General features: G+C 40.1%; 1 protein-coding gene across 1 annotated transcript in view; it reads left to right on the top strand.

Moving 5' to 3' along the window:
* The window catches only part of SPTBN5 (spectrin beta, non-erythrocytic 5), a 95107-nt gene that overhangs the window by 38122 nt on the left and 32248 nt on the right, over positions 1–24737 (top strand). The window contains exons 33-39 of the mRNA XM_065682870.1: positions 2875–3078; positions 4298–4447; positions 16620–16724; positions 17670–17855; positions 21184–21339; positions 21980–22171; positions 22815–22910. Coding sequence (XP_065538942.1) covers positions 2875–3078; positions 4298–4447; positions 16620–16724; positions 17670–17855; positions 21184–21339; positions 21980–22171; positions 22815–22910 — 1089 coding nt within the window. The remainder of the gene's footprint in view (positions 1–2874; positions 3079–4297; positions 4448–16619; positions 16725–17669; positions 17856–21183; positions 21340–21979; positions 22172–22814; positions 22911–24737) is intronic.

Here is a 24737-nt window from a genome sequence, read left to right as displayed (position 1 = left end):
ATCGTTTCACAGGAGTAGCATAAGTGTTACCAAAAAGTGAGTAAGAGCAATAAAAATAGATGTTAGATTCCCTATTAAAATGCCTAAAAGTTTGTTCTTTCTCAGGGCATACAATAACCCTCAGTTAACTTAATTCATGGAATGTATCCAATGCTACTCGCTGGTCTTTGCAGTAACCTCTCAAATTGCTTAAACACAGTGACATGCATATATCAACATACCACCACCCGCAAATGCACAGCAGCATTGTCTCCAAAGAACTCAGTAGATCACTGAGCTGTGTTTTGCTATGGAATACATTGCAAATGTCAGGAGTCTCATTGAAGGCACTTGAGCTATAACACTGCAGATCAGTAGGTAATTGCTGCAAGTACTGCATAGCAGGTACTAAAGTAGCAAGGGTGTCCTCTTTTATCATGAAGGAAGTTGCTAGTGTAGATTTCCAGAATACCTTTACATTCTTTATATTCTTGAACGGTTTAGTTGAACTGAGCAGTGATACATCCTGTGATCTGAATGGCAGAACTATAGGCCATTTCTTACTCTGGCAATGTGTCCTTTCATCTTCATTGGTAAATTTACAAGCAATGAACACCTTAAAAAATAAATAAATCTGTCAGTGATTAAGAGAGGACTACACAGTCATTAAAGTGCTTTCTTAACATCATAAAACAAAATGACAAAGCCAGGTGGCTGTATTCTCAGTGACGTGCCCGGATAGCATTATGCCTTAGGCATTTCACTGTCTCTTTGATGTCAGTCTGCTGGCAAGAAATATTCCTGGTCCTCTCAATTTTCACCTCCTTTTCTGATAATAATTCCTGAAGAAGTGAAGGGCTGTTTCTGCAAATTTGCTAAGCTTGTCCAAATGGCATTATACAGTCATGTCTAATCTCAGTAGCTCTAGGGTTGGTTAGAGCAGCATTGTTGCAGAACATCACCCAAATTGCTGAATGTAATTGTACGTAGATTAAGCAGTGAAACAAAAACAAAGCAGCCTTTCTATTACGTGAGGATTCTACACAATCCTCTGGTGTATCTCCTTGAATCCCATCAAATACACTTAGTCTGATTAAATAGCAGAGCTGGCCCTGACAGCACACACTAACAGCAGAGGGCTCCAAATCCTCCAAGTCTGTCGAGGAAAAGGAATTTAGACTTAGACTCCAAATATTTCTGAATGATCTGAGGTTCTTGTTCTGAAGTTTTTACTAGGATGTGCATGGTCTTGGACAGGCTCTGCTTAGGAGTTTCCTGCAGACTGATACCTAGTCTATCCTTAAATATTGCTGGCAGTGGCAGTACAATAACCTCTCATTGGCTCTTGACTTGTTCCACTGCCTTAAAATCCTGAGATTTATGGATTTTTTTCCTAGTGTTTAGCTTAAAATCTCGAGGATTCTTAGACATTTGCAGTGCCAAATACAGTGTTAGTGTCTACAGTGACATCCAGCTATGTACTGATTAGTTCTGCAAATCAAAATTACACCAATACATGTGCACTATGTAGGCCCTTTTAAACGGATCATGGTCTTTTTAAAGAATCATTTCATAGCTGTGTTCACTACCTTTAAGGAAAGAGTATCTTGGCTTCAAAATCTAAACTCTTAGGACCCTAGCTTACTTAATTTCAATTTTGTGGTGCTTTTCTGAAAATGTTTTTTTCACTGAACTGTTCACAAGCCAGCTTTGAGCTGTGCGAAATTTTCATGATATAGATAAAAGTCCCTTGCTAAAATGGAACAAGCAAGAAGCTATTTCCATTACATAGTTTCCTTCAGCGGAGCACCCAGCAGTCATTCACAAAATTTTTCATACTCTGCAGTAAAAGAACTCTTTTGTTCAGCTCTTAGTATACATAACAGTCTTCTAAAATACACTGAAAACCTAAAAGACCATTTACCACCTCAGAATTGAATAAACTAACCCAAACAGGATCAAACTATACCAAAATTCAGTTAATCCCCAGTACAGTCCTTTGCACTCCTATTTTTTACCAACTCACACATAAGAGCAAAACACCTATTACAGATTCAAATGAGACACCTGAAGTAAGTGGACTGGTGAAGATACAGAATCAAATGCAGAAAAAATCATGCAGAAAAAATCATACAGAAAATGTCAAACTATTTTTATTTGCACAAGTTCCCTCACTCACAGTAAAAAAATACTTTCAGAGATTTGATTTAGAACTGTCATGCTTACAATTGCCTAAGCTGAATGCTTTGGACATTTTAAGGTATTGTAAATACCTTTATTGTTTCATCAGATTTTGAAAGTAAACTAGCATTACATCTTTATTCCTCCCACCACTATTTTTCTGTGCCAATCTCAGTCATATAGTTACACAAATAAAGAGCTGAATCTTGCAGGTTCTGATATGCTTAAGCAATATTTGCTGACCTGTGATTTGCCCTTTATCTACCTCTTATTAGGGTGTGTCTGTTTGTCACTTAAAAATTCTGACTTTCATTTTAGAATATGTGTACAACGTAAGTTTTGAATAGACTTGTATTAGCTAAAGTTAAGTCACAGAGAATTTATCTTCTGTGAAGAAATACACCAGAAAACACCTAAAGGATAATGGATTAAAGGGCAATATATGGTACTATGTTGTCATTGATGTGATACAATATTGACTGATTATGGTTATAGTATTACAAAACATATTTGATTTAACACATATATAGAAATTCCTGTAGTCATGCTATCCACCCTTGTTAAAATTCATAGAAGTACCCCAAGCGCTACTGAAATATTCTCTTTCTTATCTTGTGATTTTATTGGCTATTATTCACTTAAAGTTGAATGGTTGGCCTATGACTTTCCTGCCTGATAATCTAACCTCAACTTTCACATTTTCTTGGGTTTCAGGTATGGGACTATTTCTTATGGACAGCAGAAATAATAAGGGAAATGAGAGCCAAAGAGACTATTCGGGACATCTCTACCAGCAGCCTGAGACTTACCCAGCATCAACAGCTACTGGCAGAGATTGAAGCACGAGAAGAGAAGTATAATCATGTTGTACAGCTAGGACAGTCACTCTTGCAAGATAAGGAAACAGGATCAAAAGAGGTAATTGAAGCTTATTTGAGTTCAGCCACACACATTCAGCTACCCAACAGGAGTGTAACTATCATTCTGTAGTATATCACACTGTGCGCATACGAATGCATGCTTCCACTCACACATTACCCATATGCATGACCTACATTTGCTTCAGTGTGTTGCCTAGCTTGGACACAAAAACATCTATTCCATTTCCCACATTAGCAGTAGATGAACACCGGCATCTCCTGATGGTGTCCTCTAGCAAAGCAGGGCTTATTTGAGAAGTTCTCTTTGTTCTGAGCAATGATGATAATTCTGTCCACTTCCCAAACTGGGTTGCCGCACAAATACTTTGCATCATGTTACAGTGCTATATCCATACCAGGCCAGGCTGTATGAAAACCTGCCAAAGAATAAAGACACTCAATTTTATGAGAGAATTTAAAAATTTATTGAAACACTTTCTGCAGTAATTAATTATGCTGGTATGTTCTAATTCCCCAGAAATGAGAGATGGAAATCAAGTTGTCAATTTACTCAAGTTAAAGAGCTTCTAAGACTCTCACAGCATTATTTCTTTCTCAGTACCTACTAGTTTACTTCTCCCCTGACATCTCTTGAATATCTTCATAAAACTGCAGAGTTCACGCAAATTACTCTCCCACCTGACCAAGCTAGTTCTTGAAAATTGTTGAATGTTGCAATGTATTACTATGATAACTAGAAATCTTCCAAACTGTAAATCCCTTTGCCTGTAGAAAAATGTAGGAAAAAATAATTTACAGATAGCCTGTGGATATGCAAAATTTGGAAGCCAAAATTAAACAAAGTCTAACATTGAGGCATGTATTCACTCATAAGGAGAATATGCTATGTTGTAAACTTATTAAAGTATCTGTCCTATGCTAATTAGAAGTGTTATAATTGCACTGTTATTACTAAAGATAATGAAGAATTAGGATTTGATTCTAGAAGGTACACTTGAGAAGCAGTTATCTTCCTTTGCCCTTGGCTTGGACTGCTACATATGCTGTAAGAAGCACTCCTTCATTCCTGAAATGAGGCACCTCTGATTATCTCTCTGCCCAAATATAAGTGCAAGAACTTGTACTTTTTCCTGTTGTGTACTTTTTTTGCAGTTTAAGGATCTTATCCACTACTCCACTTAATCCTTTTTCCTCACACCTTACCCTGGTCCATGGGATATAAAACTGACACGAGTTTTTATTGAAATTGTGTTCAGATTCAGCAGAAGCTACAAGCTGTGTTGGAAGAGAAGGAGAATGTATATAATGAATGGAAACAGAAGAAGGAGTGGCTGGAGAAAATACACCAAGAACAAATGTTCTACAAGGATTGGGATAACCTGGACATGCTCCTGAACTCGCAGGAGGTGAGTGAATTGTAAACTTGAAAGAAGTAGTTAAACTCTTCAAGCATTTGAACTCTTCCAAGCTAAAAGGCTTGGAAGATACTAGGGAAATACAAAGCTACAAAGATACAAAACTAAAGTTCACCTACAACTTTAAATTCTTGGTTCTGTGTATAGACAAGACGCTGGTTTTATTTTTATTATTTGCATTGTCGTATCACTTGGAGACTGTATAACTGTAAAAGTTAGGCCCCTTTCTTATGGGGCCTAGGTGTGGAACCAGAAAGAAAAAGCTCATCCTTGCTGAAAGATAATTCATTGCAAATAAACAGAAGAGCTAACAGATGAGTCACAACCAAAGAAAGAGACAATAGCCCAGTATCAATCCACTTTACAAACAAATCTCAGTTTCTCAATTGTTTAACCATAGACAAATTGTTTTGTAGGCTTCAGAGAGAAGGGAAATTGTAAAGACGGTCTGAAGGAAGACAGGGAAATTGCTTTGCAGGTGTTGCCAGAAATCTCACACCAGGCTGAGGGTTAATGCTGGGGAAATGCATCTAGTGGAAAATGGATCTTGGCAGTGTGAGTTAATCCAGGAAAAGGAACTGACTTCTCAGTTCTGCAAGGGAGTTGATAGCAGTGTGGAGAACAACTCAGTGTGAACACATGTGAAAGAATTCAATTGTAAGGAGTATCAGTTTCTGTTTGATGCAGCAGAGAAAGATGAGCTAGTGACAAAATTCCTCTCATGAAAAGAGAGGTCTGTTACAGTTAATGCAAAGAGATAGAAAGATATTCTTGTTATTACATTTTGCAGCTCTTGAAACAGATTTTATTTTTTTTTTCACCAATATTAAATTATATTTTGTCTTTCTTATGCTGTCCTGGATTCGTGGAACTATTTAAAAACGTTCCAGCTTGAGGTCTGACATTTGCTATTACAAAACTCAGTACAGAATTCAGACGTCTTTTCCAGTCGCTCTGCAAATTCATGGGTTGATAGACTGCTGTAACTGTGCTGAGACTTGGCACACAAACCACATCAATGGACTGAAGGCTGCCAAGCTGAAGGATTGAAGCAAAGCTAAAGGAGGTTGTACCTCTGAATTGTTTCTTATTAAGGAAAAATCTAAATTCTCCAAGACCACTGGCAACATAATATAATGGTTCTTGGTTTGTGCTGAGCTCTGTTTTCCACCAGTGCTTTGCCACTGGCACTAAATCTTTTGGAAAACTGACCCTGAGCTGTGCCATGTGGTTATACTTAACCCTTTGGAACACATGGGCTTGGATCCTTCTGCTACTCATTCCTTGAAGGAAATGCAGATCTTCGTAATTCCCTACAATTTTCCCTGCACTTTGAGTTTGTGCCAAAGGTTGAAACTAAGAGAGTTTCACCTAAGCTCAGGTTTTGGGAGTAAGATATTATGTAAGTCTGCCCATTAAAAAACTTAATCTGTCGCTTAGTTAGCAAATGGCACAATTTGCATTATACCTATCTCAGTTCCCTACGAAGCAGTAATACATCATTGCTAAGCTCCTGTATGGGCAGCAGCATCAGGGGAAATGTAAACTACAAAACTTTGGCCACTGTGTTCTTTCTCTTTCCATGACATGGAGATCAGCCAACGTGCAGAGGCACTGTGACCATAGTATCTGCTTTGTATATGCCTCAGAGGTAGATGTATAGGAAGTTACTACGGTTTAGTGTTCATTCTTGCCCCTCAGTCATGAGTCCTGGTTGCAAAAGACTATATTACTCTTACATGAAAGGGATTGGAGCTGGTATTTTTGGTTATGCTCTAGCACATTCTATATGAGTAAACTATGCTTCATATTACTTATTTATTCAAATGAGTTTACCATTGCCATATGCTGAGACGCAGACTGCCTCAAAAGGGGTGGGTGTTCATCATAGACTGGGTAAATTCTCTTGGTAAGATCAGTCAGAGTACCCACCTCCTGCCACAAGTTTCTTCAGCCAAAGCAAAGCCTAAGAATAAAGACTGTAACCCCAAGGACCACGAAGGCCAGATCTGTTATCAGAATCTTTGTCTTGTAGTATCTTCTCTATGAATTTCTAAGGAGCCTGATACTCAGTTGTTCTCACAGAAGATGAACAGTAAAGCATGGATACTTGCCTGTCTCTCCCATTGGTCCTTGATATTTTATGGTCAGGGAGAATGACAAAGAATAATAAGGAGACGGGAACGATGCAAATTAGTCTCATCTGTGCAGGTACAGAGAATGGAGCAGCCACAGTTGTCATATGCCCTTACGTTCCTTCCACCATGCTCTGCATCTGATTTTCTTTTTGTTTCTAATTTTTACTTATGTTTAATCCCTAGAATATCACTATTGCTTGAAGAATTGTTTCTTCTGTGAAACATCTGTGCATGTAAGGAATTACAGTTACATGCTCCCAGAGTTACTGTTATAAAGTAGAAAAGTAGGTCACAGTGGTGTAACAATCTAGACAGATGTCTCTGACAATGCTATCAGTGACCAGGTATCTACCTGCAATATACCAGGAAATTATAGAACACCACGGATTTTGAAATCAGTAATCTGGGTATCACAGTCTGCCATCTGTCTCCTCCTTCACTGACACAGTCCCTACCATTTCCAAGATGCCACAACGCCTGGAAAAGACTGTTATGGATTAGTGCTCAGATTTAATCTGGGAAACGTATAAGTGCTGGTAGGTGGGCAGAAGAGATGCTAGATCTGTTCATATCAAAGGACGCAAACAAATTGATCCTCGGTGAACTGTCAGCGTTCAGGATGAATTTCAACTCTCACTACGGATGCACCAATTAGGCCAATAATGTGAACAGCTTTCCTTTCAGGGATTACTAGCTTTCCTCCATCATGATAATACACGCCTGTGTTGCCCATTCTTGTCATCTTGGTTTTAACACACAGCTGACACTGAGAAAAAATACCATGAAGAAAAGGCAGCTACCCGGGAACATCAGTTTACCTCAGGGCTAAAGTGTTGGTGAAAGCGCATCTCAGCTGTACTCCACAAATTCCAGTGCTACCTGCTCATTTTAAATCACACTTTGCTATCTTTAAGACAGTTTTACTGGTTTGAGACCTAGAAATATTGGCAATCACGTCCATCTCAAAAGCAGCATCAGTTCACAGTGAGTATACAGTGTTGCAAGTTTAGGCTCTTATGCTGCTGAGAAGATGGAGACTAAATGTGTTTACATGCAAAATAATCCATATGTTTGAAGAATTTATGTGAGGAAATCAATAAAGTGATCAAATCATTGCAAGAGGAGGTTCATTTGCTGCTGCTCATGAAAGAACAGGAAGGATTTCACTTCCTACTGGATTCTAGTCCTTCCTTAATATGTGCATTAAATGCATCAGCCTGGTCCTGAATAGAAGCAGCAACATTGTTCTGATCCTCTACAGCTGGAATTCCTATATTTCCAGGGTATCCCATATTGATTTTGTTTTCTCATCACCAAGCATGTTCATTCTTCAAAGGGGTTATTGCTGTGCTGCAGGGCTCCCATAGCAAGAACCACAAAGCTGTCTTTTGCAGCTGCCACCATATGATGGATCAGTATATGTTATTTGACAATGAACTGAGGTTCTTTAGTTGATATCTGTATTTTATTTCTTTGCATTTGAAGAATATATTTCTTTTGGATGGAGCTGTGTTACTACTATATGGAGTTAAAATGTGGCTGCCTAGTGATGCAGACTCTGTTACCCAGAGAGATAGACAGGATGGTAGGAAAACAGTCCATTCAAACGTGTTCAGAAAGTATTCAGCCAAGGCATCAACTGAAGAATCTCAAACCGCTTTCTCATTGGGAACTTTGCCATTTGTTGCTTTCAGAAAGGACAAAAGCAAACACACATTCAAAAAGGATTCCTATAAGGCAAACAAATATAAGCAATCTTTCCACCCCTGTGTTTCTTCTGACTTCTGTGTTTGAGGCAAAGCTCAGTCACGTTCATCTCACTTTGCACATCTGCAAAATATGTGTGAGAAAGCAGCTTCTGCCATCCTGTAATTTTTATCCTGTTTTCCCTGTAATCCTTATGCCTTAGAGCAAGTCTCTCCCCCAGCAGCAAGGAACAGGGGAAGAAAGAAGGCAACAGAGGATCATTTTAAACTAAGAACTACTGCTGAGAAGTGCTCTCTCATTCACTGTCTGTGCCAGTGTGGCAGGTTTGACTTTATGCCAGCATCTTATATTACATTCCAAGTTACTCAAACCTTCAAAGGATTTCTGCAGAATTTAGTTTCGGATTGTTCTATGCTAAAGAAAATAGAGCACATGTGGATAAAATTAGGCAAACATCTATCTTTTTAATTTTTTTGTTATTATGAATTGGGTTGTACCATTGCATGGAACTGTTGTAGGAAACTCTCCCAAGACCTGTGAACTGAGATCTTGCCATTCGGAGTGCAGACAAGCAGCAGCCGAAAAAGAGAAAGAAGGAATAAACTACTTTTTGCCGTGAGCAACAGCAGTGTCCAGCACGCTCTGCTCTGCTCTAACCTTCTCACGGCAGCAGATACATTGCTCAGGTTTGCTGTTTTCCTTTTTTTCACACATGAAATAACAGCGAGTTCGCAGGCTGTCTCTGGCAGGCGTTTCTGGCTCCCTCCTACTCTGTCTGCAGCCTCACTGTCAGAACACTCTGGGAGCAGAGCCTCATGCTCGGTAATTTATCTTACTGCCCATCCCACACTCATATCACTTGCAGACGTGACAGGCGGTGGTAGCAGTAGTAGAAGAGCTGTGCTTTTTTATTTTGAATGTGGATTTTTATTTATTTTTTTTTTTTATTTATAATTTTTTTCCTGGAGAATGTTGATTCATCTCTCATTCCTTTGCTTCAGAGGAAGAATGGAAATTTCCAGTGCCAAAGGAAAAAGGATTAGGAGTTGGTTTTAAAAACAGGGGGAAAGGAAAGCTTCTGTGGCTTTGATTTTTGCCTCGTTTAGGACTAAGCTTCAGAATGTCATGCAGGGACCATCACTGCGAACTTTCATCTGCAACCTATGTCTCCACTGTGGAAGTGATGCTGTCTTCCAGCAGAATTATCCCACCTCCTTCTTTTGAATCTGCTGTGCGGGACAGGCCTTTTCAAAAGATGCAGGCATCAGCATGGCATCCTCCCACTGGTCAAGCAGTTGCAGAGATTGCTTCAGGAAATGCCAAATCAACACCAAGCAGTCTGTCTTCTGGAGCTTACTGTTCAAAGCTAGATGTCGTCCTGGCACACACGGACCGGAGAAAAGGTTTTGGGACCACTAGTCACTGTGTCAGTCCTTCTGATGAGACACCCAGGTGTTCCGGTCCTCCCGGGGATCCACAGGGCCATGGATATGAGGGCTCAGGCACTCAGTCAACATCTGCGTCCTACAAGCAGCATTCAGGAAGAGAAAAAGGTGTTCATCATGTTTATCCTGACAAAAACGATCCCTTGAAGCTTGCTGTGTCTTTGCCTCCTGATATCCTTTCCTGCAAATCTCCATCAAGCTGGACATCACGCCTAGACGTTGATCTGTCTGCTATTCCAGATGTTTCTACACTCTGCAGCAAAGATCTGCATGCATCCCTGGAACCTTGCGTTTCTCTGCCATCCCAACATGGCTGTAGCCAGTGCAATGTCGAAATGCCAGACCTCCATACTTCAATGAAGCTTTACATTTCAACTTGCAGCTTGACAATAAAGCCTTTTCGAGCAGATTCCCATGAAAGCAGTCATGCCCATTCAAGTCTGCTCATGCCACAATTAGAGAAGGTTCCTGAAACTCCAGCTGATCTTCCAACAGGATCCCAGAAACTAAAACAAGGCTTCCCTTCAGGTGGATCTCCAGACCTTCAAATCACAAGATTCCATGTGACTTCCTCTAAGTATCCTGGCCTTCCCCAGCAGACTGTCTCCAGAGATATATGGCTGTCCCCAGCTGTGCTGACTGGAAGAGAACATTCAGCTAGTGGGAACAAGGTCACAAGCAAAGATTTAGATCCAGAGTTGCTTATCTTTCAGAACCACCCTTCATCTAGGCCAGAGTTTAGAAGGACTCCATGTGATGGTCTAACACCTGCTCACCACAAGGTTTCCAAAATCACCCTGATACTTGCCACCCCTTGGACTGCTATGCCTATCCAGGTGGTAAGAGAATTTAGAAGAAGCCCAAGTCCAACAATCCTTATCAAAACACATGATGCAGATATAGCTGGTCCACCCTTTCACCCTGTGGAGATTGGGGCTGGCCTCTCTCTATCAGTGAATCCAGTTTGCTGCTCAGGATTGCTTTCTAACCATTGGGCAAGATCTGGATTGAGACCTTCTCAGGAACCGTGCACTCTAAGAAGTGTATGCCCTGACAACCTTTTGACAGACATACCAGCTCATACCATGACTTCAACTCACAGAGACATGGAAGGTGCGTGGTGTCCATCTATAGCTGTCAACATCGCATCCTTTGGATCTGGGAGGAGAGTGGTGAAGATTTCCATTCCATTCTAGGAACGTTTGCAAACAGAAGTTTTAATCTGTGTTAATCAAGCCATGTGGATTTCTTTTTGCATGCTTCCTGCCACGTTCCCACTTGCTAGAGGTGTCTTATGGGACAATCGGAAAGCTACTTGTGTTCAGCTGTCACTGAGGCTGTAGCTACAGCTTGGTCCATTCAAAACGAAGCTGAGCATTCTGATCTGATTGAGCATTTAACGAGTGTTTCATTTTAATCATTACAGTACTATTGTCATCTTGACATGCTCAATGCTATGCATGTGCTTACAGGTTTTGCATTAAGTGGGCCATAGTGCCCCGCACTTTGAAGGTTCAAGACTTCAGAGCCAAGAACTGATTTTCTTCTCTGCTAGTTGGTCTGGGACCTGGTACAAATCCTCGATGTAGTTTTTCCTGTTTGTTTTCTGTTTCACTGTTTCACAATTTCATACTTGTCAGATTGTTCTGTATTTCTAAATGGTTAACTCCTAGTTTTGTAACTTTTACAAGTAATACTTGTTTTCAAAACCCAAAATACTTCAGTGTGTAGGAGCAAATCACTTTTTTTCCCCCTTAGAAAAAGAGAGGTCCCACCCTTTCCTCAGGGAAATTAAGGGAATTTAGTCTCCATAGCATGTCGAATTTGGATATTCCAGCAAAGTTTCTAGCAATGAAACTATGGGGAGGTTAGGAGGAATTTAGTCTGCCTTCAGATAAATGTTTCATAAGTAAATATTTTAATGATGATGTTGTATGGCATAGGATTCTGGCCTAACACCTACTATTTTACAGGGGTTAAGCATGCAAATTTTGAAGAAGAAAGTGATAGGTGGGAGGAAGAGATTGTAGCAGTAACACTGACTTCTCTGTGTTTCTCCCATATGCATTTCCAATATCAGATCTTTAGATTCTTACGCTGATGAGACAGAATGCAGTGGGAGGCAGGAAGGAAATTTTAAATGCATTTAACATTAGAATTTCACACCTAGACTGAGAGATCAGAGGCCAATAATGTGATAACAGTATGATAGAAAAGGTGATCTGGTTTAGGGTTTTTTGTATATAAACAACTTCAATGTGTTTTAGTCCTCTTATGGTTATAGTATCATACCTTGTTATAACTTTTACTGAAATGAAGCGTAGTACAGTGTATTTGTGAACTGTATATAATCATGATGTTGAGCACATTTGTTTACTAAGTGTAAATATTCTTTCATTAATTCTTTTTTATATTTACTTTTATTAGACTTAAGTCAAATCATACTTTGTTATCTATATGGGCAAGAGTCTGGACTTAATTGCATGTTTTAAGTGAAGGCATTTGAAACTGGTAGTAATTCTGGCTTTTTGTACATGCTTAAGACTGAAAGATTTTCAGTGGAGTTCCTGCAATCTCAGCAGCAATTCAAGGGCAGGCAGAGAGGAGCAAAATATGTGGAGTTTGATACACTGTGAAGAACAGAAGGAGAAGGGGGTGGATTTGCACAAATACTTAAAATAGTTTTTCTTCTAGAGAAATAAAAATGACACTTCTTGGAAAACTAATTTTGGGGGGGGCTGTGTCAGCTTCCAGTGTGTATAAATGTGAAGTTGTGGTATCCAGAGAGCCTAGTTATCCTAATGACTAAAATGTTTCCTTCAGTATTTTTCCAAAAGCTAGAGCTGACCTGTGCTGTCACATAAGTGTGTATATAGTACTATTTTATTTAAAAGTAACATTTTTTTATTGGACTTTGCATTAAGTTCTGCGTTACCTTGTATCTGAAAGGTCTTATGGCAGGCTGGCTAAATCTATGCAATGAGCTCAGAAATAGTGAAAAAGTAGGGTTAAAACTTCTATTTCTCTGCTTTGCATTGTTAATAACTTGGCTATTTGTTACATGCTCCATTTCAAATTTCATAAGGGCCAAGTCCATTTTGTGGTTTAAGAATCCTTGCAAGTCTTCACTTAAAAAAGAGTCCATTAAATAGCAAGTGGTCAAATCTTTGGTGCTTTTTTGTGCCTATGCCGAATTCCTAATGACGTGCTGTGATTCATAACAGAAACAAATGTGAAAGAAAGTTTCTACCTGCTGTGTGCAGTGGGAGACCCTGGTAGATTACCTGAGCATAGCTATGCAGTGTTTAGTATGTGAAATTAACACGTCTTATTCAAAGCAGGAGTTTGGGGACCTGTCTAAAAAGATGCCAAAAAGTGATGTAATTGGCTACAGGCCAGCATCTTGGCATAGCAGCCAGTTTCCATTCTGCTTTCGGATTGGTATAACAAATGCTTAAATGAAAAGAATGTTGCAGTTCTGATTCTAGCAATTGCTGTCATAAGATTTCTGTTCAAAAGACAAATGGAAAGTTTTCATCTCACCAGCTCTCCGAGTAGCACTGTTGATGCTACTGGGGCTCCTTTCTTCTAGTATATTGCCATTGCCTTGCCTGTAACGTACATAGCCAGTTTTCTTCTGCACCAGTTTTCTTTCTCAGTATTAAAACCTTGCTTCTCAAGAGCATTTGCACAAGCTTCTTCTTGGAGGACCTGGTCCAAAGCTTTCAGAAATCAGGAGGACATTTTCCCAGCGCTATAATAGTTGAAGGAGCAGAGCTTTGAATGCTCAGTGTTATTTGTATGTAGGGATCTTCAGTGGGAGCAAGGCACTGAGCACTCCAGTGGCAGCTGCTTATGACTCACTATCCCACACATGCTCTCAGATGTCTCTGTTCTCTTCTTCCAAAGAAAGAAACTATCTTTATCAGCATATGTCCCTTGCCCTTTTATTCCACCACAGATATATGAGCAGGCAAATTAATGGCTGATCATTTCTTCAGGTATCACAAAGCTTGCGGGTTCGCTACTAACAATTATTCAATGAAGGTCCAGAAGATAAAACTTTTTTGACCAAAAATGGTAGATAACCCACAAAATATGACAGAGAAGCTAAGGTAGTGTCTAAAACACCAAAATAGAGATGAAGCATGTGGATGTATGTTTGTACACCCTGAACAGGAGTGAGTGAGATTCAGCTGATAACTTTCTATTTCAGTGTTAGTAACAGCAGTGTAAATATGGATGGTAATCATTAGTGGTTTAACAAAGCATTAGAGTAGACAGACCTGGAGCCCACATATGTGGGCATCTTCCTTCACAAGAGCAAATCAAATACAAAAACACTCTAAAAAAATATAATCTGTCAAATTTCATACACTTGATGAGGAGGATAGATCAGAGGATTGAAGTGTGAATGACAGGATATCTGTCATGCTGGGGGTTGTATTTAACATGAAGAGGCATTAATGTTAATGCATTTCTTTAGGCATCCTGGTGATTTACGGGCCAGACTTACCAAAATTTAGGCGTGTTGTACAGGGGCCTTCCCCTCTTCTTAACAGTGATTACTGTGTTGAGATTTATTCACCTTTTTCTTAATACTTGGCATGGATTAGTATAGGGCAGTTCAAACATCTAGTCTGGGCATGATACTCTTCTGTGTGGTTTTCTGTATATGCAAAATATCCCTCTCGTTAACTGCCCAAAAAATAAACCAGAAAGTCAGGCCAAGTCTGGCCTTCAGTCCTCTCAGCCAGAGCTGCCAAGGGCTCTATCGACCAGCTGGAGATCAAGGGAATAAAGTGAGGTAATGCCTGAAATCTGGGGTCTGCCCAAGAGGACCAGGGCAGGACTCAGAGCTCCCCTCTATGCAACTCAGGCAGGGCTAGGGCCAGGGCTGAGCCTCAGAGGGACCCCCAGAAGGGAGCAAGAGAGCTGTCCAGGGGATGGTCAGAGCTACCAGAGCCTACCGGTGCACTCAGACCCTGACAAGTAGGTGTGGATTCCCCTGCACATGACACATGCCTGGGAAACCTCTCCTTCAGAACATGCCCTGTGGGATTAAACAGTCATCTGATACTGCCATGCAGACAATGAACATCATTACTAGTTTTCTAAAGTAGCTGAGGAGAATGCCTTTTCTCTCCTATAAAGAATGCCTCTTAATTCTTTTACATTATATCATCGATCTCCAATCCTTCTTCCGTCTGCACTAATTGTACTTTACCCAGGTAGAGTTATGGTTGAAATTTCTTATCTTTATCTAAATACTTATGATTTCATGTACTCACAAAATGGTTTACAAAGTACTATGTCCCAGCTGACAAATGCAGTTCCCCGTAGCAACCTGAACTCCAAAAGTCTGTCCAGTCATGTCCACTCCTCTGTGAATCTTGTCCACAGGTAATTTTATCTCCTGTTCCATTAGAGCCTCTGACTGGAGATTTTGTTCTGATATTGTCATTAAATAAGGGAAGAAACTGAAGGCAATTAAATCCACTGGAAAGGAATAAAATCCTACTGCTCTGTAGAAAATCTCGTAACTTTTTGTTGATAATAGATAACTGCATAGTTTATTCTTTTAAATTTGGCAAAACTGAATGTAACAGAATGCATGGAAGAAGTAAGTGAAGAAGTAAGTTCAGCAGTCAGCATTCTTCACATCAGGAAAGAGCCAAGAAACACAGTTTTGCCTTAGAAATGTATCTGAATTAGTTAGAAAAGATCCTCACAGTGTTTAAAGTGAATAGTGCAGTGGTCAGTTTCCTTAAAACTGCGTTTGTTATTTTAGACTGAAGTCTTTCTGCATCAGAGACTGACAGGACAGACAGTAAGTAAAATTAATGCAGGCAAGTGCGATGTATGGCCTGGGACAGTAACACATATAATGCACTTGGTATAGGTGCGAGTTATGGCATTTTCAAGAATAATCAGATGTGTACATACAGGATGGAGACAATGGTCTGATAGCAGTTCTTCTGAAAAGTTTCTGGAAGCTTATATTAGATTGCAAGGTGAACTTGAGTTCATAGTATTGTGGTAAAGGTAAGCACCGTACACAGGTACATGCAGAAGATTACAGCTTGAAAGACATAATCTCTCTGCTGTCTTCACTACCTTCACTGTGGCAGCCTTGTTGCTTATTGCCACTTATTGCATCAAGTATTAGGAACCCTGTTTCAAAATCAGTGGAAATGGAGAAAACCCAGAAGAAGGCAATAAGAATAACTGGAGTCAAGACACAGCCTTTGTGGTACGATTGATCAGATCAGGGTAGTTTTAGCCTAGATAAGACAGAAATCCCAGTAGGCAAAATGCCTCCAAACAGGTACAAAGCTACAAATGCAAGGCTAAAGCAAATATAAAAGGAATTATCTCCTTAGTGTGATGGAGAGGGCGGTATGCAATGAGGTGAAGTGTTAGCAATGCATTTTTAGGATAGATATGTGGAAAATCTTGCTAATGGTAAAGGTAATGAAGCACTGGAATAAATTGCCCAAGGAGGCTGCAAAGTCTCTGTTATTGGAAGTCTTCTAAGAAGAATAATGCAGACATCTGTCAGACACAACAGTATTTGTTGATCTTGTGTTGGATGGCAAGGATGGCTTAAGCCTCTGGAATTCCAGCTTTGTGACTTAGTGATTATGATAAACTGTGATAGGTCACTTTTCTTAACTGAACCCATTAAAGCTTCTCTTTCTTGCTTAAGACCATGGAGCTCTATGATTTAATTTCCAGTTTCAGTTGCCTTCTGTTCCTTTTTTCCCTCTCAAGTACACTCCCAACTGCAGAGTTAATACCTCACCTTACATTTATGAATCAGGTTTATGTGATAATTACTCCATTGACAAAAATATTCAACTCTTTTTATAGATCTATTTGAAAAGCAGTGACCTCGGAAACTCTGTAGATGAAGTAGAACAACTGATAAGGAAGCATGAGGCTTTTGAGAAACTTTTGGCATCACAGGATGAAAAGGTACAAAAATCAACAACAAATATTCTGCCAACCCATGAGCTACACATGAAATTGCTGACATGTGTAATATGCCTGATATGCTTGAACCAAAAAGAAAATGGGGAAGCTTAGTGAAATAGGTGGCAGAGCAGTAAAGAACAAGTGTTAAACATGCCATACCCAAATCCTGCCTGTACTGTCTCTCAGTAGACAGGAAAACTCCTTAGGAAGTTGAATTGTGGGACTTACCAGAAGAAATATATACAGGCCATATTGTGTGTTATGGGTATCAGAAGTTTCTGCATTTTCGTTAAAAAAAAAAACAACAGTGGTTTTTAAAGCACATAAAATACAATAGGTCAGAGGGGATGACTTGTCTAATTATTTAAATAGACATTTACTATACAATGTCTGTACCAAACTGGCTAGCTTCTTCGCACCCTTAGAACAGATGCTGTATTGCTCACCCACATGTAAAGGAATCTGCCTGGCTGATGGGCACTGCTGTAATTCATCCAGGCTAGGTCTAAACTCAGATGTGCTGCTGTGCTTGTGTTCTCCAGAAGGAATGAGCTCCCAGAACCTGTGCCTGCTCCCTGCCAGACTGATTACTCATGTTGATAGCTACCTTCCAACACCTGATTTCCACAAAACAATAAAACATGAACACTCAGATATCAGGCTTGCTCCCTGATTCCCAGCACCATATGATCAGTGGCAAAGGAATCCTGGAGCTACAGCTTTAAATCACTTAAGTAGCCAGTGTACACTACAGAGACCAACAACGACATCATAGATGTGACATACTGCAGGGTGAGGGTGGGGGAAATGCCAGTTAACTTGTCACTGCTATTCTTGGTTTATTCCAGAAAAAAAGTAGGATTTTAGATACGGAAAGGAGGTTTTTGTTTCTTTTACACCATTTGGAAGCATTAAAGTAATTTTAGATTTGTTGCCTCTTCTCAGATGATGTCTCTTCAAGAACAGGCAAGCAGGATAGAAAAGGTTGGTGGACTGGAAGGGCTAAAGATCCAGCACAAATTGAATACCATTCGTGAGAGGAAGCAGCAGATCAAGAATCTATCCCAGAATAGGAGAGAGAAACTGCAGACTGCCCTTCTTCTGGCACTTTTCTACCAGAACTTGGAAGAGGTAAGAGGGTTTTAGACTGGGATGGGATGGAAGGCAGGGGAGCTGCCTATCTCCATTGGATAAAGTGCTCACCTTTGCCAGTGATTAGGTAAATTGAACATCTATTCCCTTTTGGCATCTTTTCCCACGTTCAAACAAAGGGGTGCTCCAATGCCAGTGCTGTTACGATACCATCGTTGTGTCATTATGCCTGTTACAGCTAGTTTACACACACATATCTGCTAAAATAAAACTAACAAAAGGAAAACAGCCCACTCCTACCTTGTGTTTCCTGTGGTGAGAAAGAGAAGATTTTTCAAATTAGGGTGAATACCAAGGAGAAAGCTTTATGGCAAGGGTGCCAAGCTTTATTAGTGCGTGTCGCTAAAGGCCTTCAGAACAGTGTTGTAACTTAGCATAGCTCATCAGCTTCTGCAGACCAGTCTCTGAAGAATGTGTTCATCTGTGTGTCTCCTGTTCTGGCCTTAGTCCTGTAACTGAGTACTTCTGCTCTTGGCACTGCTGTTGGAAAGTCACAGTAGGTCAGGCTTTCAAAGGGCAGCACAATGTGTGTGACTGAAAAATGTGCTAGCATCCAGTATGCTGGCATAAACAACAGCACCCAGGCACAGAGGGATTTTGCAAGCACTTTTGCTGGCCTGGTATGTACCCCTTCCACTGCTGCATCCCAGGGAACATTCTCCATCATGTAAAGAAAAACTAGAGGTGCTTATCAACTCCCAACCCATGAAGAAGTCACATATCATGACACAGGACAAATTATGATTGTCATCTAAGGAGAATGAATGCCTGTAACACAGCTGCTGCTAACAACCAAATAGGTTTTTAATTTTGTTATTTTATTTTTTTTTTAAGAAAAAGTAATCTAAAGGAAAAAAAGCCTGCTAAAATTCAATTTACAGCACACTATATTTGGAAATCCCCCCAGGCTCAAAAATACTCAGACATTTAAATTACCTATTCTTTGGCTCCACTAAAGAGCCAGAGCTTCATGCTGTTTATTTAAATAAACTTTATCAGGGATTATTTACACAGCCAAATATTAACTCATATTATTTAGCTAGATGTTTTCTGTCAATCAATCTCATGAACCAGTCCACCATCAATGGTCAGTCCACCTTATGGACTACCAGATGGGAGTGGATGGATTGGATGGTGCATTGGACAGTGCTAATATTTTCAAAAGAGCAATGTACCTCTGATGGGAAGTTCACAGAACTGCCAACATCCTCTCTAGCAGACAAATTGTCAATGCCCTCCTAGAGACACAATCAACCCATTCAGTAAGAATACTTCTGCATTTCTTCCCATCTCTCTGTAACTGTCAAATCAGTGCTTGGACTGCTGTCTCTCTTCATTCTTGAATCACACTCTTAAAGCAGAGGATCTGGCCCTGTACAATGAGGAACATTTCTCTTTTCTCATTCACTTTCTCCACATAAATTCAGTTAAGAGTTCTATAGGGAGTTTTTGCTCTCAAACTACCTGGTCATTTACCTCAATAATCTGCATTCATTGCCTACTGCTGTGGAATGTGAATGCCACCAAGGAATAAAAACAACAACAAAAAAGTAATCTTACAGTAATATCTTTCTTCTTCTCTGTTGGGTAGAATGGAATGTTTAATTTGATTTTAGTGATGTTCTGGGTGTGTACGAGTTCATATATGAGAATAGTCCCCAAAGGGAAGTTAAATTGCAGAGATGAGTTTTGAGTTTAGTTGTGAAACCAATGAGGTCATTGCTTATTCTTACTTATTAGGAGAACAAGACCCATAGCTCAGGTCCCACCCACCTGGAAACTCTCCCTCCTGGAGTCATCTAAAGTAATTTCTAGTGATCAAACAAATTTTTGCATCACTAACTCAAGATCACATGCAGCTCACAAAACAGGACACACTCTCCTACACTGTCCTAGAGAAGTGAGACAGACTTACAGACTATCCCATTGTCACAAAGTCTGTACCTCAGTGTTAAATTGCTCTTTAGGTGGCTATATATATATATATATATATATATATATATATACAGGGGGTTCATTTGTTTCTCATCCATATGGAAAAGCCTCTCCGATTCAAATGAGAGGTCAGTTAATTGATGTTAAATTGTTAATGTGTAGCTGGAGAAGGAAGAAGGCCCGACATTGTGAGGAGGGTGTCAGAAATTAAACAAGCAGATGACAGTGTGCTGCCCTGGGCAACCTTGACATAAGGCTCCTGTTTGAGTCTCTAACTGTGCTTTGGAGGGGGGCAGTCTGTGGAGAGCACGTGGCTCATGAAAGCTATTTCAGTTATTGTTTATAGAATTCCAGCAGCTGAAACAGCATTTCAAATCATTAATTAACTGAGAAAATCCTCCAGTTGTCAAGTCTTGTGTGCATGTAGCATAGTTCTGCAAGGACAGCCAAGATGCTTTGAAGCTGATAAAGTTGGCTTCAACTTGCTGTTCCTGCGTTGGACAGAAGGATCAGTTACAACATATGTCAAGTGTTCAGCTCTCAGTGTTTTGATGGATAGCAAATATTTCCTTCAGTGCTAAGGGCTAAAGTTTAGCAGACTTTAAAGAAAATAGTGGAAAACCCATTATCCTGTTGTCCATTTATTCTGAATACCCTTAAATCCCTGAAAAAAAATAATTTCCTAAGAGAAACACATAACTCTTGTTTTGTTAGTCCTTATTGTTCACCTGCTCATCTGACTGTGATGTTCCTGAGTAGACCATTTTGAATTTTATGAAGTGTAAAAGCAAATAGAGTTGTATTTGCTTTCAAATAATCTGACTAGTGCTTGGCCCCATCAGTAAGGCACTGTTTGCTTTGCATTATCCATTTAGGTCTCACAGCATCACTGAGATCAGGAAATGTTAGTGGTTTTTTTATAGCTGAAGCACCAGAATTCTCAAGAATCTTAAGCCATCTTACAGGTCAATGACAGAGATAGGAAATGAAATTCAGAGACCTAAATCCAAGGTTTAGCTATTATAATCTCATTTTAAATATGTCTACAACGTTGAGGCTGCATATGTGCTCAAAGATTCTTTCTATCTAATCTAATCTTCTAAAAGATTGTATGATCTGTTTAGAGTGATAAAATTTGAGGTATTCAAGGAGTTTTTCATTATTCTTGTGGTCAGATAAAAATTAATCTCATTCCTACCTGCTTTTATTTCCTATCAAGTAGAACAGTGATAGCCACCTCTGCTGACAGCTCCTATCTCAATTTATCTAGCCCAGGGATAGATACTTGCATAGGACTATGACCTGTCTTGGGAGGAGGCCCCAGGACAGCATGTATTTGTCATGCTAACTCTGATGAGTCATATTGCTGCAGGCAGAAGACTGGATCAGTGAGCGCATGCAGAAGCTAGAGGATCCTTCCATACAAGACCCTAGCAGTCTGCAGGACAAAATGAAGCTGCTGCAGAAACATCAAGTCTTTGAGGCAGAGATTCTAGCAAATGAAGAAATCATCACAGCTGTTTATAAGGTAACTCTCAACCTGCTAGTGTTTTTACAGAATATTGCTGGTTATCCAGAGAAGGGCAGATGGATAAAATGAAAAGGAAGGTTAGCTTGTTCATCACTTCTATGTCAACTATCCTATTTGTGTGGCAAGAACCCAGTTGCTATTCCAGAACCCAGTTGCTATGCCATGGAAAAGTAATCCTGTTAATTTAGAGCAAAGAGATTTGTTAATTGCTCTATCTAGGGAACTTCCCTCTTTCCTTATTGCCTAAATAGGAAGGTATCACTGACTTCTTCCTTGCTTGGGGTGATTACTCCTACAAAAGATAAAGTGGATTTCATAACTGATCTGTGAGCATTCTTGTTCAAACTGAGTAAATCACAGAGCTGAAAGACACAATCATACCTCTCTTGGTGCTTCCACACCATGAGTGTCATTCTTGGCCGGGAAACATTCAAATCCTAGTGTACTTGGTTCCCCCAGACACAAAAGCTTTCAGCTGAGCAGTATTATTTGGGTGGTAAGATTTTATATTAGTAATTTATTGTGCAGTCCAGGTTAGGAAAGTGGGAGAGTCCTTCTAGAAAGGTCATGTAACATGGTAATCACATTAAAAATAAGTGTCAACCTTAGTTTCTAATTTCTTCCTCTGAATATGAAGAAAGGAGAAGCCCTGGTATCAAAAAGCCATCCAAAATCAGGAGAGATCCGTCGCCGAGTCCGCATGCTTCAGGAACACTGGGAGAAGTTGAAGAGAGCTGTTGCTGCTCGTGGAAAGATGCTGGAGGACAGCCGGGACTTCCTGGAATTTCTCCAAAAGGTGGACCAGGTGGAAGCTTGGATCAGAGAGAAGGTGAATGGATTATAGTATTCAATCCAAGCAGCACCCTAGAGACTTGTTATTCAGCATTGCACTTACGATAAAGGTGTCATCTTCCAGCATATTTTATTAGTGTCGTTTGCTTGGAAGATTCATGACATGTTCTACAAATAATGTGGAAGGAATAATTCAATAAATTCTAAATGTTTTCTGGAGTGTTTCCATGCCAGAGTCAGTTGGACAGTATGAGCACGTGTTCTCATGTAAAATGTTCACATAAAGTGATTGCAAATACTGGTGGTCATCTTGTATGTCTCCATCAACACAGAGAGATGAAAGCAGACTAGAATGGAAGAGATTGAAAGCATTTGGCAACTGGCGCTCACTCTCATTGTGCATCAAATCTGAAAATTTCTTTTTATAAGGGTGAAAGAAGAATCACTTGATCTACTAAGTTTTCATTCAGAGTTTGCTTCCATAATCAGTATTAGACTAGAGAAGGAGTTAGGACCATGTCAATAATTACCTAAAGATCAGAAGAGACTACTTCAGAAGCTGTAAGTCAGTGATTTACAGATACATCACAGAACTTACTGCTTCAGCATAAGCACTGAGATATGCTGTGGTCTTGAACTCTTAGCCTGAATGTGTGCCTGTCTGCTGCTTATCTCCCCAGGAAGTCATGATTAATGTAGGTGATGTGGGAAATGACTATGAACACTGCCTGCAGCTCATGAAAAAGCTGAATGAGTTCCGTGGAGCAACATCAGGGGTAAGAAGTGTTTTCCATGCACATTCCTTGTGTGGCTAGAACCAGCAGTTAACTATTCAGCTCAGCACTATATCCAGGTAGCAAATACAGTTCCACTACCCTGAGGAGGCAAAAGATCAGGGGGCTACAAGCCCCTTTATAAGCCATTAAACAAGGTAGAATTCTCACTCGTTGGGCTTTCTGCTCTGAAAGTGTCTAAAAAGAGCTGTCAGGAGCTCATGATACAACCTAAAATTTTGGATTGTGTTGCATGACTGGAAAGCTGGCTTTGTGAGTCTGAATTTGAATAGATTTCCAGGTTGGTTCATGCAGTCCACAAAGTCACAGTGAGTTCCACCCAGAAGTGGACTAAAAATGGACTTTGTGAGTGAGGTTTACTCTAATGTTCTCTCCTAATATTCTTTATTCTTTGTTTGCCTGTTATTTTATTGCCAATTCCTGCTATGGCAGCTCCCATCTTCCCTTTATGTTGCCTAATAGCAGAAGGAAACAATCCTCTTCTATGTTCTATGAAGTAAAAGTACAGATATTCCTGACACCTGGGAGAAACCCTTGAGCTCCCCTTTCCAGAGCCCAGCAGAATTCCCTGTGGCAGTGCCTTAATACTGGATTTGAACAGAGAGCCAAAATACTCAGCTTCAGCACCAGGAAAGAGACCTTCATCGGCCCTTCAGTCCTCACCAGCTGAACTGTGAGCTAAGGGACGGAGCAAGGGAAGTACCAGCTAAAAGAATGATGTTGAAAGAGGCAGAAACATCCCAGTGTCCCAGTCAGAACGACTCTGAAAAGGAAAGTCTTTCCATAAACTAAGGTAGCTTTCGTGTACCACAAGAAACTCTTGGCCTTAGGTACTATCAGCTTGCATCCAGTGCTCCTGTACCAGTCTGAACATGATTCCTGCAGCAAAAGGCTGGGACAGCGATACACTCATAGTTGATTCTTAGTTATACAGTACTTCATAGGGCAATACAAACAGATACAGGCTGGTCCTGGCACAGTGTGTGCATCCATCCAGTCTAGGTTTCTCCATCTGAGACCAGAGTGGGGAGCAGTTATCCTGTATTGACGAACGCCAGTTTTTCTACTCATATTCCATCACATTGGGCTGCTATTATGTCCCAGGAGAGGAGGCTGCAGGGTTTCTGTCTGTCTGAGGGTTTCTCTTGTTTACTTTATGACTGTGTACACTAGTAAAGCACATACGGAAGCAGGCACATTGGTATGGATGTAGAATAAATAAAATGAAGTCGATACTTATATTACTCGTGTGCTGGCATCTTGCAGCTGTGCTTCTACTACACTAGTGATTAATGTCTCCCTGCTAAGCTTGTGATTTACTGGCCTTAGAAAAATAGAGAATATTTTTGAATCCTGGAGCAGTGTTCAGTGTTGGCCATCTGTCATGCTCCAACAGAACAATGTTTCCTCTGTAGTCCAGATTATATGTGCAATGTGCAAATATTATCCTTTCTATGGTATGTACATGTGAAGCAAGTCATCTTGAAGACATAACATACATTTCAAAATGTAGTGTTGTTGACTTAGAAGAAAATGCAATGGCATGGGTTACCTGGGTTTCCCAAGGCTGTGTGGATTTTAAGCCTGTTGTCCACAGTACAGAAGGCATTTCTGTACAAGCATATCTAGCAAAAACAGTGAGTAGGCCTAGGAGCCACAAATCACCACCTTTTTGACAGAGAAACTATCTGCCACACATCAGGTGTTCCACAGCAGCTACCTACGTAAACAACAACTACACTCAGTATTCTTCAGTGAATGAGCCCCTGCTGGGATGCCTGGCTTAGAAATGAAGCTCTGAGGGTCCTT

Source organism: Lathamus discolor, chromosome 6, assembly GCF_037157495.1.
Source record: "Lathamus discolor isolate bLatDis1 chromosome 6, bLatDis1.hap1, whole genome shotgun sequence".
Lineage (NCBI taxonomy): Eukaryota > Metazoa > Chordata > Aves > Psittaciformes > Psittacidae > Lathamus > Lathamus discolor.
The sequence above is the reverse complement of the archived record's forward strand: the minus strand, read 5'-3'. Positions and strand labels throughout refer to the sequence as shown.